The sequence below is a fragment of the Cornus florida genome, unplaced genomic scaffold (assembly GCF_030987335.1).
Source record: "Cornus florida cultivar Cherokee Brave unplaced genomic scaffold, ASM3098733v1 CherokeeBrave_3.0.0_Hap2_Chr05, whole genome shotgun sequence".
Classification (NCBI taxonomy): domain Eukaryota; kingdom Viridiplantae; phylum Streptophyta; class Magnoliopsida; order Cornales; family Cornaceae; genus Cornus; species Cornus florida.
Genome location: NW_026775575.1, coordinates 13,573,569 through 13,593,583, shown reverse-complemented (window position 1 = coordinate 13,593,583; position 20,015 = coordinate 13,573,569). Strand labels below are relative to the sequence as shown.

The window sequence follows — 20,015 nt, the reverse complement described above, 5'->3', positions numbered from 1 at the left end:
ACAAAGGAGCCGGCTATCCCCTTGGTGGAGCCACCTCCACCTCATGTGGAGCCGGCTCTACCCCTTGTAGAGCTGGGTCCCCCTTTTGGTGAGCCGGCTCTCCTCCTTTGAGAGCCGTATCCCCTAACCTGTTCGTCTTCTTCGCCTCCGGCAAAGTTCAAAGTCACTGTACAGTTTTTATAACTTATTTTAGGGTTCAATTGATGTCCTAGAATTAATTATAAGCATGCATCCAATCCCAAATATACCAAGGTTAAGCAAGATTAAAAGCAAAGCAAACAGATTCTTAAACGAGAACAACTTTCAATACAAAACAGATTTATGCAACGATTTAAAAGTTGATTAAAACATGCTTACAAGGCATGCACAGAACATGAATTAAAGGGAAGGAATAGAACAGAGACTTGCCTTGAGTTTCAGTTTTGAAACTCTAAACCACTGTCTCTGAAGCTTCCGTCCATGTCCGAGACTCCTGTTCTACACCTCCGGTGCTCTTGGTTCAACCCAGAAGCACTCCGTCCAGTTATCCTTGAACCTCTCTGGAAATCTCTCAAAATTCTCTCTGTCTCACCGTAGTGAATAGGGTTTTGTCTGTAACCCTAAACCAACGTATAATACTGTATTTATAGGCTTCAGCACAACCCTCATTCTAATACAAAACCAACCCTAAGTTGGCTAAATCCGTCATATGATTAATTAAAAACTAAAACATAACCCTACATCTAATATACATAGCAACCAAAACACGGACAACAGTTAATTTAGAAAAACAATTTATTTAAATAGCCACATAAGCACATAATTAAACCAGTCACAAATTAAACAAAATGCCAGTTAAATAAAATAAATAAAAACAAATAAATAAAACACACAATTCAATTCAATGAAAAATAAACAAATAATTTAGGAAAAACAAACTTAAATAATTAAATTAAATACCAGGACTGTCCTTTTAAAATTAGGGGTATTACACAATACAAATGAGAGCAAAGTAAAGTAAATGAGGTGTAGAGAATGAGAGAGAGGTCTTGGGACATAGAGGTTACCACTAAGCTTTACCTTACCAAACAACTAGTATTTGTCAATTAAGGGGGATTTAATGTTGCAAAACAAGTATGTGTGTGCGCGCACGCGCTAACAATTGGAATAATAAACATGGAGGACAAACAAGCATAAATTGTCTGCCTAAACTAATGTGTAGTACAACTCATCAAGTCAATCCATTAATCCATTCAATAAACCAACAATTGTGGCACACAATAATTCTAGAGAAATAAACATTTTGCAATATAAGCATGGATTATCAAACACAAGCATGAATTGTCTACATATCTAGGAATTCAAAGTAATTACACTACAATTATACTAATGAAAAGAAAATTAAACTAATTAAGCTAAGGTTGTAGTACAATCCATCTAGTAATGAGCATAATCTATTAAATAAATCACAAGTGTAGCCAATAAACACCATGCCTTGACCATCGCTAGACCCACACCTCTAATACACATAGACATGTATTAAATGTATAGAATCTAATGGAAAAACATAATCAACCATTCCATCCCACATAGACATGCAAATGAAATTAAAGGATTAATTGGAAGCATTAAATCACACAAATCATGTAGAAATAAAATTTATATAAACATAAGGTCATTACAATATTTACAACATAAATCCCCAATAATTACAAAATATTAGAGTTTAAGAGGCAAACCTAGGGCTATCTCTAGCCCCAAGAGGATGATCTAGACACTCATGGTAGTTGTCTTCCAACCCTCAAGGGCTCTCTTCATGGTTGAATTCATTTTCCTCCTCTTGGTATTCTTAATAGAAACCTTAGAAAAATGGATAGAGAATTCTCCTAAAAATTGTGTCTAATCTCCTCCAATCTCTAGCCAAAAGTCTCCAATTAACTAACCTCTTTTACTAAAAATAGCCAATTTCCTTATATAGGTATCTCAAATGACACCCCAAATGGTCAGACCTCGTGCACTAGGACCTCCAAATGATTGCACCATGAGCAGACCTTTAATTGGGCTTGAAATTTATTCTGCACGGTTTTTGAGACAGTTCGATCAATCACACTGTTGTTTCGATCGATCGAAGCATGGCGGCACATTTATTTGGATAAGGACAAAAGTTGAGATATTTATGAGGAATGGGACAAAAGTGGTTATGAGGATAAGATCAAAGGGTTCGATCAATTGAGGAAAAGGTTGGATCGATCGAAGAGGAAATTTTCCTGAGGATAAGGACAAAAGCTCGATCCATCAAGGCAAGGTTGGAACGATCACAGTGTGCTCGATCATAGCATGGTTCGATCGATTGAATATGGGCGATTTTCATCTTTTTGCTTCCACTTTGCTCCTTCTCTTCGCTAGACTTTAAATTGCTTCCTCCAATGCTCTAATTCAATTGATTTGGCTTATTTTTTTATTAAACACCTATAAAGGAGAAAAACATAAATTAAGACTAATGCGGGAAAATAAGATAAAATAAGGTCCTAGTGTACTCAAGATCAAGGGTTTAAATGCGAACTTTTAGTGCTTATCAATCTTTGGTTTTGACCTATCAAAACACTTATTCTTCATTATGAAGCTCTTGTCAAGGCCTTATTGATATTGTATTGTGATTCACATGCTATACTTATCTTGTTTATCATCTGAGCATGTTTATAATGGTGATATAAGGCTGTGGGATTGATCTCAGAATTTTGGGGACATGAATTTCCAATTTTACCCTTCAAACCCCAGTTTCAGTAGAAAGTGTTCTAGAGGGTACATATTGTTGTTTTGAGTTGCACAACCACTCTTGTCTTTTGTGTATGCTTGAATATTGTTGATATTCATACTTCTTATTATATTTGGTAAGCTATGAGAGCTTACAGGCTCCAAGCAAGGGTGTTTGGGACAAGGGGAGTGTTTGTGAGCATATGTTGAGCTAGTATGTGTGTAGAGGCTGTGAAAAGTAGTTTTTCAACTTGTACAAGGGTGTGTGCAGAGATAGCTGAATGTGTTAACTATTTGCATATAGCTAGTGGATCTTGTATTGGCTAAGGCCAAGAACCAAGGTTTTTCCCTATTGAGAGAGTTTTCCTTGTAAACCTTGTGTTCCATGTATTTGTTGTCAACTGTGTTCATTGATATGTTGAAGAAGGATTTGAAATTGACCAATTCATCCCCCCTCTTGGTCCAACAAGTATTAGAGCTTTGGTCAGCATAAAAAGGTTCTAACAAGCCTATAGTTGATCCTTGCAATGGAAGAAGATCAAGTCACCAACAAGGCACCAGGGTCTGATGGTTCCAACTATGATTCTTGGAAGATTAGGATGAAAGCTTTTCTAATGTCTCAATCCTATGATGTTTGGCACACCACTGTGTTTTGCATTGTTGTTCTTAATTCAATAATCCTTCTGTAGATGACATAACTGTTTTGGCTAATGATGGAAGGGCAAAACATGTCCTCTTTTGTGCTCTTAAACAACAAGAGTTCACAAGGATTAAAAATTGCAAGACAACTAAGAAAATGTGGTATTCTTTTAAGGCTGCTCATGAAGAAAACAATATAATTAAAGAGAACAAGATACAACTTCTAAAAGTTCAATATGAAAGCTGAAAGATGGAGGAGATGGAAGCTTTAACAGATTACCTATTCAGAATCAATAAGATGGTTAACAAAAAGAAGGCTCTTGGTGAAGATATCAAAGATTCTAAATTTTGTAAGAAGATTCTGAGGTCTCTAACCTTGAGATTCAATGCCAAAGTCACCAATCTTGAACACAAAGATCTGTCACTGATGAAGATTGATGATCTTCAAGCCTCTCTCACAGCATATGAGATGAGAATTGGTGCCCTTACTTGATAAGTGTCAAATATTGCATATTCAAGCGCCCTTAATTGTATGGTTCAGTCTATTTAGCATGTTAATAAAGTGTGTTTTATAGGCTTTCTTGTATATTTGTTATTTTTAGGGATTATTTCAATGGCATAAAAATGGATTTTTATGGACTTTTAATGAATAAGATGCATGGCGAGCAATAGAACCCGGCAAAATGGACCTAAGTGTAAAGCATACTCAGCCTGAGAAAGAAATCAAACCCGTGAAGTTGAACAAGAAAGAATAAGTCAACCTTGGAACCTAAGGCTTGGCGTCTGGACGTAATCTCCATGACCAATTCTGGCGTCCGGAAGCCCTTTTGTAATTAAGGACAGCAATAGCAGTTGCAAAGAAATGAAATTCCAGTAGATAAGCAAAATTGCGTTAGGACGCTCAGCCTTGCGTCTGGACGCCAAGTGCCACAAGCCATGCCAACCAGCACCAGTACACACCTTGACAAGCCATCTTGACACCTAGCATTCGGACACCAGTCTTGGCGTCCGGACACCCACAGAACAAACTTTCTTTGTTTGGTAGGGTGAAAAAGGATAATGAGATGAATGAGTCATCCTTTGTCGTTCACAAATTTTCAACCCTCCAAATAAGTTTAAAATTAAAATATCATTCTTCATAAACTACGGTACTTTAGATAGTTGTGGATATAATGATAAAGAAAAATTAAAATTCTTTATTCTTTTTTACTAACAACCACTGTACGTACATTATTAGCTTCTTCTTTACTCTATCATCTAATAAAAAAATAATAATAATAATAAAGAATGACACAACTATAGGGACATTTCACTTCTCCCTCTCCGTCAAAAAAAATTTCGTACGGAATAATAAATAAGTTAATTAAACATGATTTGCATCACTATTTATTGTTGCATTATTATTTGACTTAGGCATCTAGATGATGGTGACCTTCGTAGAAAATTAGTACCATCTTTTAATTTAATTAAACTACTTAAATCCGATGATTAAAAATAAAAGTACTTAAAATCCGATACATGAACAAATTTTGACGGGCACGGCGTACATTAGCTTATGTAAACAGTCAAGCATCATCCGCCGCCACAAGCCCCACAACAACTATTGTTATTCGTCGTACAATACAGCTAATAATAATAATAATGGCATATATAACCCATCTAGACGGTCAACAAGCTTCAACGTTTAAGTAACATTGTTCTGCGCGGGAACAACCACCTCGTTTTTTTTTTTTTTTTTTAATATATTTTCTCAAAGACAACAGCCTCATTTTGACCGACTGACTTTGAAGAGAGAGAAGGAAGTTTAGAGAGAGAGAAAGGTGTACTCAATCTTGGTCCTTCTCTTACTTCTGTACCTCTATATAAACCATCTGCTTTGTCCTCCTCCAAAATATCTAAAGCCAAGCGACTTAAGAGAATCGTTTGGCCATTGAAATTGTCTCTGTATAGATCAATTCATTGATTCAAATTGTGTTCACTTATTGTAGTCCATGATATCTTTTATCATCATCTGAGTGAAGAAGAAATTAAATCGAGGAGGAGAAATTAAGTGAGCCAGAAAATGGCGGTGGCTTTGGCCGGCGGCGATCTTTCTCGGACGGTGAGTACTAGTAGTAGCAAGAGGAGTTGGGGGTCGCACAGTATCCGAGAGGTATGGCAGGGACAGCCGGACGTTTTCCAGCAGACCAGCCGGCGGCAGGTGGTGGACGACGAGGAGGAGCTGAAATGGGCCGCCATAGAGAGGCTGCCCACCTACGACAGGATGAGAAAGGGGATGTTGAAACAAGTGATGAGTAATGGTAGAGTAGTCCATGGTGAAATTGATGTTGCCAACCTCGGAATTGAGGACAAGAAGCAGTTGATGGATAGTATTCTCAAGGTTGTCGAGGAAGATAACGAGAAATTCCTAAGAAGGCTTAGGGATCGAACCGACAGGTTAATTTTCTTGATTCTCATAAAACTTGGAACTAAATTTTCTTTAATTTCAAATCCAAAACACCTATATTTTTTTTTTTCTTCTTCTTCTTCGTTGGTACTCACACACTTGGTTCTTTTAAGACTTTAAACCTAACATTCCTTTGGTAAGAGTTTGATACAGCTAGACCACTGACCTGTTAGTAAAGTGCTCCCAATAATATTTTCATTATTACGAGTTTTAGAATTAAGATGAAAATTTAAGAGTCTAAATCCAATGAAGAGTATAGGTTCAGAATTTTTGATTTATTGTTTTTGGTGTTTTGTTTATTTATTATATTTTTATTTTTGAATGAAAATTGACTGTTGGTTATTCATGGAAACAGGGTTGGAATTGAAATTCCAAAAATTGAAATCAGATTCCAGAATTTATCTGTGGAGGGAGATGCATATGTTGGGACAAGAGCACTTCCCACTCTTCTCAATTCCACCCTTAATACAATTGAGGTAATCTTTTCTGTTTCTTGGCAATGGAAAATGACACACAAGTTTCAATTATTCATTTCAGCAAATTATATAAGATGTTCTTTAACCACAACGCAAATTGTTGAAGCTACTGATTTGGAAATTTTTTATGACACATAACTCTTTTCATTTTTTCTTTCTTTCTTCCTTTTTGTTTAAAAAAAAAATGTTTTTATCTTTTCTTGTTTGCATTATCTAATGGTGGTGCTCTCTCAATTTTGATTTGTATGTGAACAGGGATTTCTTGGAATGATTAAGCTTTCTCCATCAAAGAAAAGGGTTATCAAAATTCTTCAGGATATTAGTGGAATTATAAAACCATCAAGGTATTTAGATTAAAGCCTGTACAATTAACTTTATTCTTACATCAATATTACATGTGCTATATCAAGGAAATCTTTCTTAATAAACAAATCTTTTATTAAAGATCATTATAGGTAGTGGCATTTAACTTATATGTGGATAATGGATTTTCTTGATTAAGCTACTCATGTCACTGCATATGAATTTTTTTTAAATCTTTTAGTCCTTGAACTTCCTTTGTGTTCCATTTATCGATTTACCGACTAATTTGTTCTTTCAGAATGACACTGCTCCTAGGGCCTCCTGCTTCAGGAAAAACAACTTTCCTACAGTCACTTGCAGGGAAGCCTGATGATAATCTAAGGGTTTGTCATCCTATCTTATTTTCTTTTTCCTATGTGTTTCTGTCAGTCTCTCATATACACATGATTATACACCATTTGTTGCTAATGTGCGAAAAGAATAGAATCCTCGGAAGCTCACAATAAACATTTCTAAGCTTTCATTTATTTTCCAATGTCTTCATGGCAATCAAACTGATCATTATTCTATTATTTTTTTCATATACTTATTTATAATTTGGGATTATGAACAGGTAACAGGGAAAATCACCTACTGTGGCCATGAATTCAAGGAATTTGTTCCTCAGAGAACATGTGCTTATATTAGCCAGCATGATCTTCACCACGGTGAGATGACAGTTCGAGAGACATTGGATTTCTCCGGGCGTTCTTTGGGAGTTGGAACCAGGTATGAAATGTTGGCAGAGTTGTCAAGACGGGAGAAAGAAGCAGGTATTAAACCAGATCCTGAGATCGATGCATACATGAAAGCCACAGCCATGGTTGGCCAGGAAACCAGTTTGATCACAGATTATGTTCTCAAGGTATGTTGCTTCCATATCAAGCTCGTATTTTGTGTTCCTTTTAACAAGCCTAACATCTTATGATTCTAACAGCTTCTTGGATTGGATATTTGTGCTGATACTATGGTGGGTGATGATATGAGAAGGGGAATATCTGGAGGACAGAAGAAACGTGTTACTACTGGTATGTGTAAATTACGTATATAATTTTGGGAAATGTTACTGAAGGGAATCATTTTGTTAAAAAAAAAAAATTTAGTATATTATGTTACAACATAAAATTTCTAACCCATGTTTGAGAACAATCCCACACTTGGTAGTGTACGACCTTGCTGCTTTCTTTAACTGTATACAAAAAGCATATGTCAAAAGCTAAATTCTATTTTCTATGATATAAACATACTCTTGTGATTTGTAAGTGTTCAAGAGGGCATCTGCATCCTTGTTTGTACTTTAATTTGTTACCACTTCATGATGTTCTAACTAGTACTAATTTTACTCGATGCAGGGGAAATGTTTGTTGGTCCAGCAAAAGCTTTTTTCATGGATGAAATATCAACAGGGCTGGACAGTTCCACTACTTTTCAGATTGTGAAATATATGAGGCAGATGGTTCATATTATGGATGTAACCATGGTCATCTCTCTATTGCAGCCTGCACCTGAGACATTTGATCTTTTTGACGATGTTATCCTACTTTCGGATAGTCAGATTGTCTATCAGGGTCCGCGAGAGAATATTCTAGAGTTCTTTGAGTACATGGGATTCAAATGCCCAGAAAGGAAAGGAATTGCAGACTTCCTTCAGGAAGTAACTTCCAAGAAGGACCAAGAACAATATTGGTTCAAAAAGAACCAACCTTACCGATATGTCTCAGTACCTGATTTCGCACAGGCCTTCAACTCTTTTCACATTGGTCAACAACTTTTAGAAGAACTTAGAATTCCATACGACAAGTCTAAAGCCCATCCTGCTGCATTGGTGACTGAAAAGTATGGTATCTCCAATATGGAGCTCTTCAAGGCAGGCTTCTCAAGGGAATGGCTGTTGATGAAGCGGAGCTCTTTTGTCTACATATTCAAAACTACCCAGATAACAATCATGGCAACAATTGCCCTTACCGTGTTCCTAAGAACGGAAATGAAAACTGGTGAAACAAAGGATGCTGCAAAATTTTGGGGAGCGTTGTTTTTCAGTCTCATTAATGTGATGTTTAACGGAATGCAGGAGCTTGCGATGACTGTATTTAGACTTCCTGTGTTTTTTAAACAGAGAGATTTCTTGTTCTATCCTGCATGGGCTTTTGCCTTGCCTATTTGGGTCCTCCGTATTCCCGTTTCATTTTTGGAATCTGGGATATGGATAATTCTAACTTATTACACCATTGGATTTGCACCTGCTCCCAGTAGGTAAGTACAAATTCATATACTTCAGTCAAGTTGAATTTGAAGGTCTTTCTGATGAGACTTCTGTTTATTGACATATTTCCAACATGTGCAGGTTTTTCAAACAGTTGTTGGCTTTCTTAGGTATACATCAGATGGCTCTCTCTCTCTTTCGTTTCATTGCAGCAGTTGGAAGAACACAGGTTGTTGCAAATACACTTGGTACCTTCACCTTGTTATTGGTTTTTGTGCTTGGAGGCTTCATCGTTGCCAAAGGTTAGAAATCCACATGTTCTGGGAATTATTACAAATTCAGTTCGATAATTGACAACCTGCCACTTTCGTCCTTCAAGATATTTGTATTAAACGATGAATATAAACATTTGGTTCTCGGTGTGCAGATGCCATTCAATCATGGATGATATGGGGCTACTATATATCTCCTATGATGTATGGCCAAAATGCCATTGCCATGAATGAGTATCTTTCTGAGAGATGGAGCAATGTAAGATCTCCAACTATTTTACAGTGATTTTAGCATTCACTTTAGGAGAAGCAAACTCAATACATATTTGAAATTATTATATCATGTGTGTTTAATATTATTATTCTCTCTTTCGGAACAGCCCTTGGCCAATTCTACAGTTGGAAAGCTTCTTTTAAAGGATAGGGGCCTATATGTGGATGAGTATATGTATTGGGTTTGTGTTGCAGCGCTTTTCGGGTGGTCTGTTCTTTTTAATGTTCTTTTCGTTTTGGCCTTGACATACTTGAACCGTAAGTCAATATTTATCATTTATTCTTTCAAATTTTTATGATGTTAATAAGATCCATTTTCTGATTTTCTATTACCAAATTCAATCTCAGCTCTTGGGGATTCTAAAGCTGTAATCACAGAAGTGGATGATAATAACAATAATAGGCGGCAGAGGACATCGAATGCTGAAGGTTTCTGATTTTTCAACTTAATACTCGGACTCTAATTTGGTTATTGATTCTAATTTGGTTGTTGATTAAACTTGATAAGTGTCAAATGAGGGCACCAGAGAGAGAGAGACTTAAAGAAGCAAGAATACATGACTTGGATCTTCCAAAACGGAACTAGTTATGGATTCATGTACCATTAACAAATATTAAGAAATTGACACTAAAGTTTGATGTTACTTGAGGCACTAAAGTTGAGATCTGACGTGATATAGCTAGATATTAATACTTGAAAAGCCTTCATCTAATACTTTCTATTCGCCAGGAGTATCCTTAGTTCATGTCATCTTGTTTACAACAAACATTGCAACTAACATGGTTTAGTATGCTATCTTGTTAATCTACTTATCTAACATTTGTCAATCATTACAGGTATTAATCCTCAAGGGAATACTGGAAGAGGAATGGTGTTGCCCTTCCAGCCACTCTCACTTTCGTTCAACCATGTGAATTACTATGTCGATATGCCTGTGGTGAGTCTTTCTCTGATGATTTATATTTCAAGTATGTACAAAGCAATGATTCAAGGGATGAAAATAATAATAATAATAATAAATAAATAAATAAGAAAGAAATCCACAGTATTAATTTAGAACTTGTCCCTAATCAAATTGTTTTAGATTTAAGACTACAAAACATAATTTCAATTTAACTATATAATTGGGGACTCATATAAAATTAAGTGTAGATCGTGATTCCAATATAATATTTATATAATATACGTATGGTTTTACATATCAGGAAATGAAGACTCAAGGGGTTGACGAAACCCGATTACAACTGCTACGAGATGTAAGCGGGGCCTTTAGGCCAGGTGTTCTGACGGCATTAGTTGGTGTTAGTGGTGCTGGAAAGACCACTTTGATGGATGTGTTGGCAGGGAGAAAGACCGGTGGTTATATTGAAGGAAGCATAAACATTTCAGGTTACCCAAAGAACCAAGAGACATTTGCTCGAGTCAGTGGTTACTGTGAACAGAATGATATCCATTCTCCATATGTCACTGTTTATGAGTCTGTCTTATACTCTGCCTGGCTGCGTCTTGCTAAGGATGTAAACACAGAAACGCGAAAGGTATGTCACTTGATCGCCAGAAATATGATTTTTTTTCTCTACCATTTCACTATAATTTGACTGGAGTTATTTATTTCTTATTGTAGATGTTTGTTGAGGAAGTTATGGATTTGGTTGAGCTTAATCCTTTGAGGAATGCATTAGTTGGACTTCCAGGTGTAGATGGTCTTTCAACTGAACAAAGAAAAAGACTCACTATCGCCGTTGAGTTGGTTGCTAATCCTTCAATCATCTTTATGGATGAGCCCACATCTGGACTAGATGCCAGAGCTGCTGCAATTGTCATGCGTACTGTGAGGAACACAGTGGATACAGGGAGAACTGTTGTGTGCACAATTCACCAACCGAGCATTGATATTTTTGAAGCTTTTGATGAGGTATGGTCTGTTCCATGTATCTTATTCGTTATAAAGTCATCATTTTATGTGCTCTGTTTGATATTGATATTGTTGTTTCCTTGCAGCTGCTGTTGATGAAGAGAGGAGGACAAGTGATTTATGCTGGATCTCTTGGTCGTCAATCTCACAAACTTGTAGAATATTTTGAGGTGAGAACTATTTTTTGAAATTTTTTTTTTTTGCTGACTACATAAATAAATTTGGACATTAATTAATTCCAATGTGTTTTATAGTAATCCCAATGTCTTTTCCTCCATATCTTTCTATGTAGGATGTACTTTGTTGCTAATAAACTATAATTGATTCCTAAACTGTCACTTCGATTAGAAAATATTGAAAAAAGCAGAATGTGTTAAACTTGCAACCATCAATTATGCAAGTTTGATTAATATACAACTCCTTTTGCAGGCTGTCCCAGGGGTTACTAAGATTAAAGATGGTTATAATCCAGCTACCTGGATGCTTGAGGTCAGCTCTTCTCAAGTCGAGAGTCAACTTGATGTTGATTTTGCACAAATTTACGCCAATTCCAGCCTCTATCAGTAAGCATTATCCTAGACGACATTTATTTCCCTCTCTCTCTCTCTCTTAGTGTGTACTAATCTTTTTATTGTTTTTGACCTTTTCTTTTTCCAGGAGAAATCAGGATCTTATCAAGGAGCTAAGCACTCCAGAACCAGGTTCCAAGGACCTCTACTTCCCCACTAAATACTCACAATCCTTCATAACTCAATGCAAGGCTTGTTTCTGGAAACAACATTGGTCATACTGGAGGAACTCACAGTATAATGCCATTAGATTCTTCATGACAATCGTTATTGGTGTTATCTTTGGTGTTATCTTCTGGGGCAAAGGAGACGAAATGTAAGTATAAAATTTCACTATTATTATTATCTGCATGATTTACCTAGTCATGTAATCAAAACATATAGAAGAGAGATGGGCTAATTGTTGTAAACCTGTTTTACTATTGTAAAATGAAACAAAAATGCTAAAGCGAAGTTCAATTGCATCCTTTTTTGTCAACAGACACAAGCAACAAGACCTGCTTAATCTGCTGGGAGCTACCTACGCGGCTGTCCTTTTCCTTGGAGCCACCAATGCTTCCGCTGTGCAATCTATTGTAGGAATTGAAAGAACAGTCTTCTACCGTGAAAGAGCCGCTGGAATGTATTCAGAGTTGCCTTACGCATTTTCTCAGGTAAAAAAGATAATAGTTACTTCAAATTATTCTTTTCATTGAGAACATAGTATCTTTTAACACTTCTAATATGCTTCTGTTTTTTTTCTGCTGCAGGTGGCCATAGAGACTATTTATGTTTTAGTTCAAACTTTCTTCTATTCTCTTCTTCTTTACTCCATGATTGGATTCCAATGGAAGTTAGATAAAGTTTTGTACTTCTATTACTTCATATTCATGTGCTTTACCTACTTCACAATGTACGGGATGATGGTGGTTGCTTTGACTCCTGGTTATCAAATTGCTGCTATCGTCATGTCCTTCTTCCTGAGCTTCTGGAACTTATTCTCTGGTTTCCTTATCCCCAGGCCGGTATGTATCCTAAATGTTGAATGTATTGAAAAAATTTCGACAAAAATTCCACAATTACTCATAAAAACAGTAGAACACTGGAAAGATTCTTTAACAAATTGTTTCAAAAATATATAGGACTTCATTGGTGTCTCTAGAAATATACTTGATATTCATGATTAAGTAAAATGCATTCAATTTTGAGCATAAAAACATCACATGGGCTTGTCAAATTTATTTCATGTGTTTTGACACAGTGCATGTACATATCACTTGAAAGCATCTCCTTTTGTAATCAAAATTATGACACTTCTGCTCAAAATATTTGCAGCTTATTCCCATCTGGTGGAGGTGGTACTACTGGGCTTCTCCAGTTGCTTGGACAATCTATGGCATCTTCACATCTCAAGTGGGTGACAAGAAGACTCAGATCGAACTAACCGATGGAACTAGGGTGCAAGTGGACGAATTCCTCAAAGATTACTTGGGTTTCGAGCATGACTTCCTTGTACCTGTGGTTTTTGCCCATGTTGGTTGGGTTGCCCTCTTCTTCTTGGTCTTTGCTTATGGCATCAAGTTCCTTAACTTCCAAAGAAGATAGAGAAATTTCATTACACTCTGGAGGATCTTTAGAATGTTCACATTTATTTCCCTGAGATGATTGTATTTTAGCGTAGTTAAACGGAGGAGAGAAAAGAAACTGTTGCCTCTCTAATTTGTATTCTCTTTTTTCTTTTTTTAAATTTGGCTTGGGTTGTTTTTGTTATCAATATGTATAATTAATATTTTGTAATACTTTTTCCACAGTACTTCATGATTACTTCTGTACAATATTAGATCAAGTGCCTTTGGAAACACAACCAATATGCTCTCTTTTATTTGTGAATTGATTAGGCAAATTAAAGTAATCTATACTTTTCTCTCAATAACTCCATTCCATTTTGTTGAGGGTCCTATGTGCCAAATTATACAATTTCTCCTATGTGCCAAAATTATACAATTTCTATATGTCTAGGTTGTAAGACTTTCTATTCCTATAAACTCCCAAGGGACTAAAAATCCTTCTCATTTTGCACCCTCCTACACAATTTAACGAACACCTTGTGTGCCTCATTTTTGTGTGCATGATTTGACAACCAAGTGAATTTAGAGTAATTATCTATAACCCCAAAGACATATGACTTACCTTCTAGACTAGCTACTCTATTAAAACCAAAGAAATCTATATACTCTATAATCCTAAATTTAGTTATATCCTTTTTCTTTTTGAAATAAGACTTAACTTGTTTACTTAGTAGTTAAATTTTATCTTTCCCAGATTTAGAAGTTAAATTATTTGGGAAATTTAGAAATAAAGTCCATACTAGCATGTTCAAGTTTTTTATGCCATAAGAAGTTACTTTCATTCATTAATAACAAAACACCGAGCATGCAAATTATAAAAATCTATAACATAAGCATTTTCATATGAATATGCAACATTAATGTTGCGTTCAATAGGAAGGAAAGATGAGGGGTGGAGAGAAAATAGGAAGGAAGAAACGATTTTTCTTTGTTCGGTAAAGATGATGTAAGGAAAGAAATGAGAATAGGAGAATAGGAAGGATAACCCATCCTCCTTCCTTTACAAATTTTCATCCGCCCAAAAATGGACAAAGAAAGGAGGGAAGACAAAAGGACTATCATACAAGTTTTAAATTAAATATTATCCTAAATTATACCAATTTTAAATTATTGTACTGTTATAAATAGTATTGGATATAATGGTAAAATAATTAAAACTTTGTGTTTCCTTCTCTCCTAACAAGTATAGTAAATTATGAGCTTATTATCTTCTCTTATATCCAACCGAATTAAAAGAAGAAAATACACAATTTGTAATGTTTCCCTTTTTTCATTTTTCATTTTTCATTTTTCAACATGCATAATTGTCTTGGAATGAATTATTACACGTGTTGCTTAGAAAGTAATTAAATCATGTATCTTATACTTGTGATATATTTACTTCAATGAACTCCATGCGTTATATATCTTGGTTGTTGTCTATATAGTTGCATACTATGATTTCTTGACATTTCACATGCCATTATAGTTGAGTACTTAGGGCATGACTTGCGTGTTCCAAAATCTTGGTTGTGTTTGAAACGTGGTTAATGCATTTCTTGTATATTTATACAATCTTGACTTGCACAACTTGTTGATTTTGGGACTTGGGATATCAATCAAGAATAGGGGAAGGTACCCTTGGGTTGATAATCCCTAAAGTGATCCCAAGAATAGGGGAAGGTACCCTTGGGTTGATAATCCCTAAAGTGATCCCAAGACTAGGGGAAGGTACCCTTGGGTTGGTAACCCTAAAGTGATCCCAAGAGTACGGTTTTAATCCGGACGATATCCAAGTTTCCACATTGGTTGATTTCACTCTTTAAATTTCAAGTTGTTATTTCTTGAGGATTTAAACTTCGTCATTTCATGTGAAATGCTTCAATCTTGTCATTTGCATAGATATTATGCCTCATTCGTGATTTCAAGTATACTTACCATCGTGTTATATGGATTATCCCATTCTTGTTGAATTGCATAGATTTTATGCCTTGTCCTTGCTTAGGTTTTATGCCTTGTCCTTGCATAGACATTATGTCTTGTTCTTGATTCATGTTTAACTCTTGTCTTGCTAATGAGAATGTCCCAATCTTGTTTACTTGCATAGATATTATGCCTTGTCTTTGAACTTATGTATAAATCTTGTCTTGTTAAATGGAAATGCTCCAATCGTGCTAAATATTGCATAGATATTATGCCTTGTCCTCGATTCCATATATCACTTCTTGTCGTGTTCCTTGGGTTATCCCAACCTTGACTTGTTTCATATGTGTATACATATCATGATTTTTTTTGTAGATATTACACTACGGTAGCTTAGGATGATCCTTGAGTCAAATCTTGACATAGACGTTAGGTGGCATGATTCATTTGAACTATTGCATGTCAGTCTAAAAATCTTAAAGAAATCAAGTCATGCATGCTCATTCTCTACGAGTAAACTTGTTAGTCTTGTTTACTCACCCCGAAGTTACTGGGGGTTTTGATCAGGTACCAGATTCAAGCTTCGGAGATTTGCACTTGCCTTGGGTGGTTTGGAGATTTGAAGTTTCCTTCAATGCATTCTTGTTCACATGCAAGTGTTAGCATGCTTGATTTTTACTTTTTAAGTTGTAATTCATAGTTAGGTCAAAAATATTATTTTTGCCTTGAGACTTGTAGCATGTGCCTAAGAACACTTTTGATGTCTACTTGATGTATATGAAATGTGGCCAAGGGCCAAACTTCATTTGAAATCCAAGTATATTGAAAAATGTTGAATTTTGCCCTTAATGAGAAAAGTATGAAAATTAGGGTTTTAACATGTCATTTTTGCACCGGCGTGTACATTGTGTATGAAATTCATTATTTGTCATTCATTTACCATGTATGAGGTGTGGCCAAGGGCCAAACACCATTTTGTTTTAGGTTTTACATTTTGGTTTAACATTTTACATTTTGGGCAAAAATAGTGAAATTCTAGCCTTTAAGGGTTCATTTTCAAATTGGGTGGTGCAAAGTGTGTTCCGGCACCTCCACTAGGTCTCATTTATTCTTGTATGAAGTGTGGCCAAGGGCCAAACGGTAATTTGAAACCATTTGTTGATTTTAGTTTTCAAGTTTTCCATTTTAAGTTCATTTTTGCCTTTTTTGCCGTTGGGGGGTCGGATTTTGACTCGGCCATTTCAGGGAGTCACGGACCATTCCCGCGCGCTCAAAATTACTATTTACGTTTGCATGCATGATCGTTTTCACGAAAAACCCTTTCGTATGCTTTTTGAGCCTCCTACGGATTCATTTCACTTATTTGTTGAAAATTCTAGCTTAAGGGCATTTTGGGTATTTCCTTTGGGAAATAAATTCCGTTTTTGACTCTGTTACATAGAAAATGTGATTTTAGGGGGAGTTTCTTCTTCGTGTTTTTCTGAAAAATGTCATCTTGGCCTCGAAAACCGCGTCGCAAACTCGTTTTTCTGCTAAAACACTGTTTCTGCAATTGACCCAGGGTTCTGCCCATTTGAGCGGGCCCCCGCCAAGCACAGGGCTGCTCCGCACCATTTCCCACGGTTCTGCCCATTTGGGCGGGCGCCTGCGGGTTTTGGGCGGGCGCCCGGGAGTACTGTTCCTGCTCCAGACATCTTTCTTCAACAGGTCATATCTCACTCGTTTTAACTCGGAATTGGTCCGTTCTTGTGTCTAAACTGACCGCGTCGAAATAACTCGGAATTGGTCCGTTCTTGAGGGTTTTGGGCGGGCGCCCGGGAGTACTGTTCCTGCTCCAGACATCTTTCTTCAACAGGTCATATCTCACTCGTTTTAACTCGGAATTGGTCCGTTCTTGTGTCTAAACTGACCGCGTTGAAATAAGATTTCCAATGGTACCAATTAGAGATTCAGATTCCATTTTTAGCTCAAGTTATTAAAGTTTTAGTTTGATAATATCGGTTTTTGGTTCGAACCGGGATAGGGTTTCCGTCCCTTCGACTTCAGGACTTGATATCTTTGCCATCCGGACTCCGAATCATGCGATTCTTGAGTCTAACTTTGTTAATTTTTCATTTTCTTTCCAATGGTATGCTTGGTAGCATCCATTTCTCTGTGAAATGACCATTTTGCCCCTGAAGCTTAATTGTTACCTTTCCGATCTCTTACTTCCGCACTTATCCCTTTGGGTTCCGAGACCTCATGGAAGGTCACCTTAGGGTCTTAGAGGTGTGTTATGCCTTGGGAGACAGTTGTCTTATCTTTTGCTTCCGCATCTGGATCTGCTATCGGGTCAATCTTCGGTTCATCACTGTAGTACCGGGTTGAATCAAACCCAGGTCGTTACATCAAGTCCATATGAAAATGGTGATTCTTGTAGCACATTGGACTCAATTTCAAAAGGATCAAAATATGATGGAGGGTCATAAAGAGAAGGGATGTAGTGGTCCCCATAACTTGGTTCTAAAGGCAGACCTATGCTTAGACAACATATGAACAATGTGATAGCCTCAACAAGGACTATCTCGCAAGCATAAAGTAATGAACAATTAAGCTGTAAGAGTTTCAAGAATTGCTTACAAAGGTCACAAGGAATTTAAAGCTCGTTTTCTTTGTAGTCAAGTACCTAATTGAACATAGAAGAGAAAGTGAGAAAGTAATAAAAATAAGAAGCAATCAAATGAACACTATTGTCTAATTTAATTCCAACAAAACCGTTAATCCCCAGCAACGACGCTAAAAACTTGATGGTTCTTTGGCGTGGATTTACGGTTTAATTCAAAACAATGTGATTTAATCCTTGACAACGACGCCAAAAACTTGATGCTTCCTTGTGTGTTGCACAATAACGTGTTAATTTTAGAATATTAAGAAATGTGCTAAATGAGTATCAACTTTTACAATTTATAAAAGCCATTTAACACTTATACAATGAAGTATAGTGAGAAGAGATCGTCCTCAAGGATTAAACACATAGTTGGAATCTAACTTGACTTTAGTGAATCAAAACATTGAAAGAGATGGTTTGGTTTGGGTTGGTTGATTACTCTAAAATTCACTTAATAAAACATGCAATGGAAATTAAACTAAATGAATTGTGTTTAAATGATAAGAAGAGAGGTCTTAGGGCATAAGAATCACCACTAAACTCATTCACTAAACCACATACTTTCAATTAATTGGGGAAAACATTCTTGTAATCTAGATACAACTACGAATTGCAATAATAAGCATGGACCTTCAAATTCAAGTATGAATTGTCTACCTAACTACAATTACTTTAATGTGTAGCACAACCCATCAAGCCTAAGCAAAATCTATCAAACCAATTAACAATTGTAACACACATCAATCTAGAGAATAATGCAATTTACAATAATAAGACATGGACTATCAATTCAAGAATAAATTGTCTACTTAACAAGAAGTAAACTAAGGTGTAGCACAACCTATCAAGTCTAAGCCATAATCCATCAAATTAATTTACAATTGCATCTAATAAAAACCATACATAGCCATCACTAAATACAATGAGTAAAAATATTTAGTGTAGAGAATAATCCTCAAATAATTACACATAAGATAACATGTAATCGCATAGAAAATCAATAGGAAGAATTAATCATAGAAACTATAGGAAAAACCAAGTTTCATTATATACACAAGACTATGGCACAAATCACAAGATATAAATCCCTGAAAAGATGAAAGACAGGGGTTTAGATTACAAGCTTAGGGTCCATCCAAGCCCTAAGGAGAAGTCTAGCCAATTATGGAGGAGGTGGATGTGGTCAATAAGCCCTTAAGAGCAATCCCTAAACATGGCTTCATATTCTTCCTCTTCTTCTTCTTTGTCTTGAAACCCTAGAAAGAGAAAGTGTGTAAATCTAGAGATATTTTCCTTGCCTCCACTTTTCTCTCCTCACAAACCCTAATTCTCTCTTTAACTTTCTCACTCTAAAAATAAAACTATCTATGTAAAATGAAAGCTTAACATTTACAAATGGTTCAATTCCCTTTTTATACAAGACCCTAAGAGCCCAAAATAGGTCAGAAATATATGCCCTAAAATGATGCAATCCCGTGGTCCCTTAGTAGGTGAAGATCCGGCAAAACTGCGCACAAAAATATCTGCTACCAGGCAAGTTGCGATCGATCACAACTTGGCTGCGATCGATCGCAGCTAGCTGGCATATTCATCCTTATCCTGGCAACGTGGCAGCGAACGATAACATGGCAGTGCGAACGATCACGATTTGCATGAATGATCGCAATTTTGGCTGCGAACGATGACGTTGCTTGCCTGACTTGCAAACTATCGCGGATTCGCTACGATCGATCGCAGAACTTGCGAACGATGGGCTGCTTGCTTGACTCTAAAAAGGTTTTAATGAATTGTTTTTAGCTCGTTTAAACCTTATTGACTTGAAATTGATAAAAACAATAAAACGAAAAAATAAAGATAAATTAAGGTCCTAAAATACCGGTTGGAATGTGCATATTTCAACCTTTATCACAAACCAAAAAGGTTTTAATGAATTGTTTTTAACCCATTTGAACTTTATTGACCTGAAATTAATAAAAACACAAATTAGAAC

The 20,015-nt window shown here is 36.2% G+C and overlaps 1 protein-coding gene across 1 annotated transcript; it reads left to right on the top strand.

Annotated features, from left to right (window-relative positions):
• Window positions 1-5,180: 5,180 nt before the first annotated feature.
• Window positions 5,181-13,712, top strand: LOC132306130 (pleiotropic drug resistance protein 2-like). The gene is made up of 20 exons (XM_059803376.1): window positions 5,181-5,808; window positions 6,174-6,294; window positions 6,550-6,638; window positions 6,896-6,980; window positions 7,211-7,501; window positions 7,574-7,664; window positions 7,989-8,889; window positions 8,981-9,141; window positions 9,267-9,370; window positions 9,492-9,642; window positions 9,733-9,813; window positions 10,222-10,322; window positions 10,591-10,923; window positions 11,010-11,300; window positions 11,387-11,470; window positions 11,730-11,863; window positions 11,958-12,185; window positions 12,351-12,522; window positions 12,619-12,873; window positions 13,184-13,712. The coding sequence occupies exons 1-20, from the start codon at window positions 5,435-5,437 to the stop codon at window positions 13,451-13,453; spliced, it is 4,317 nt and encodes a 1,438-aa protein (XP_059659359.1). The 5' UTR covers window positions 5,181-5,434; the 3' UTR covers window positions 13,454-13,712.
• Window positions 13,713-20,015: the final 6,303 nt, after the last annotated feature.

Excerpts from the sequence above, each read along its gene's own strand:
- LOC132306130 (XM_059803376.1), top strand. The coding sequence starts at position 5,435 with ATGGCGGTGGCTTTGGCCGGCGGCGATCTTTCTCGGACGGTGAGTACT. Across the intron at positions 5,809-6,173 it reads CTTAGGGATCGAACCGACAG|GGTTGGAATTGAAATTCCAA; the intron begins GTTAATTTTCTT and ends TCATGGAAACAG. Across the intron at positions 7,665-7,988 it reads GAAGAAACGTGTTACTACTG|GGGAAATGTTTGTTGGTCCA; the intron begins GTATGTGTAAAT and ends TACTCGATGCAG.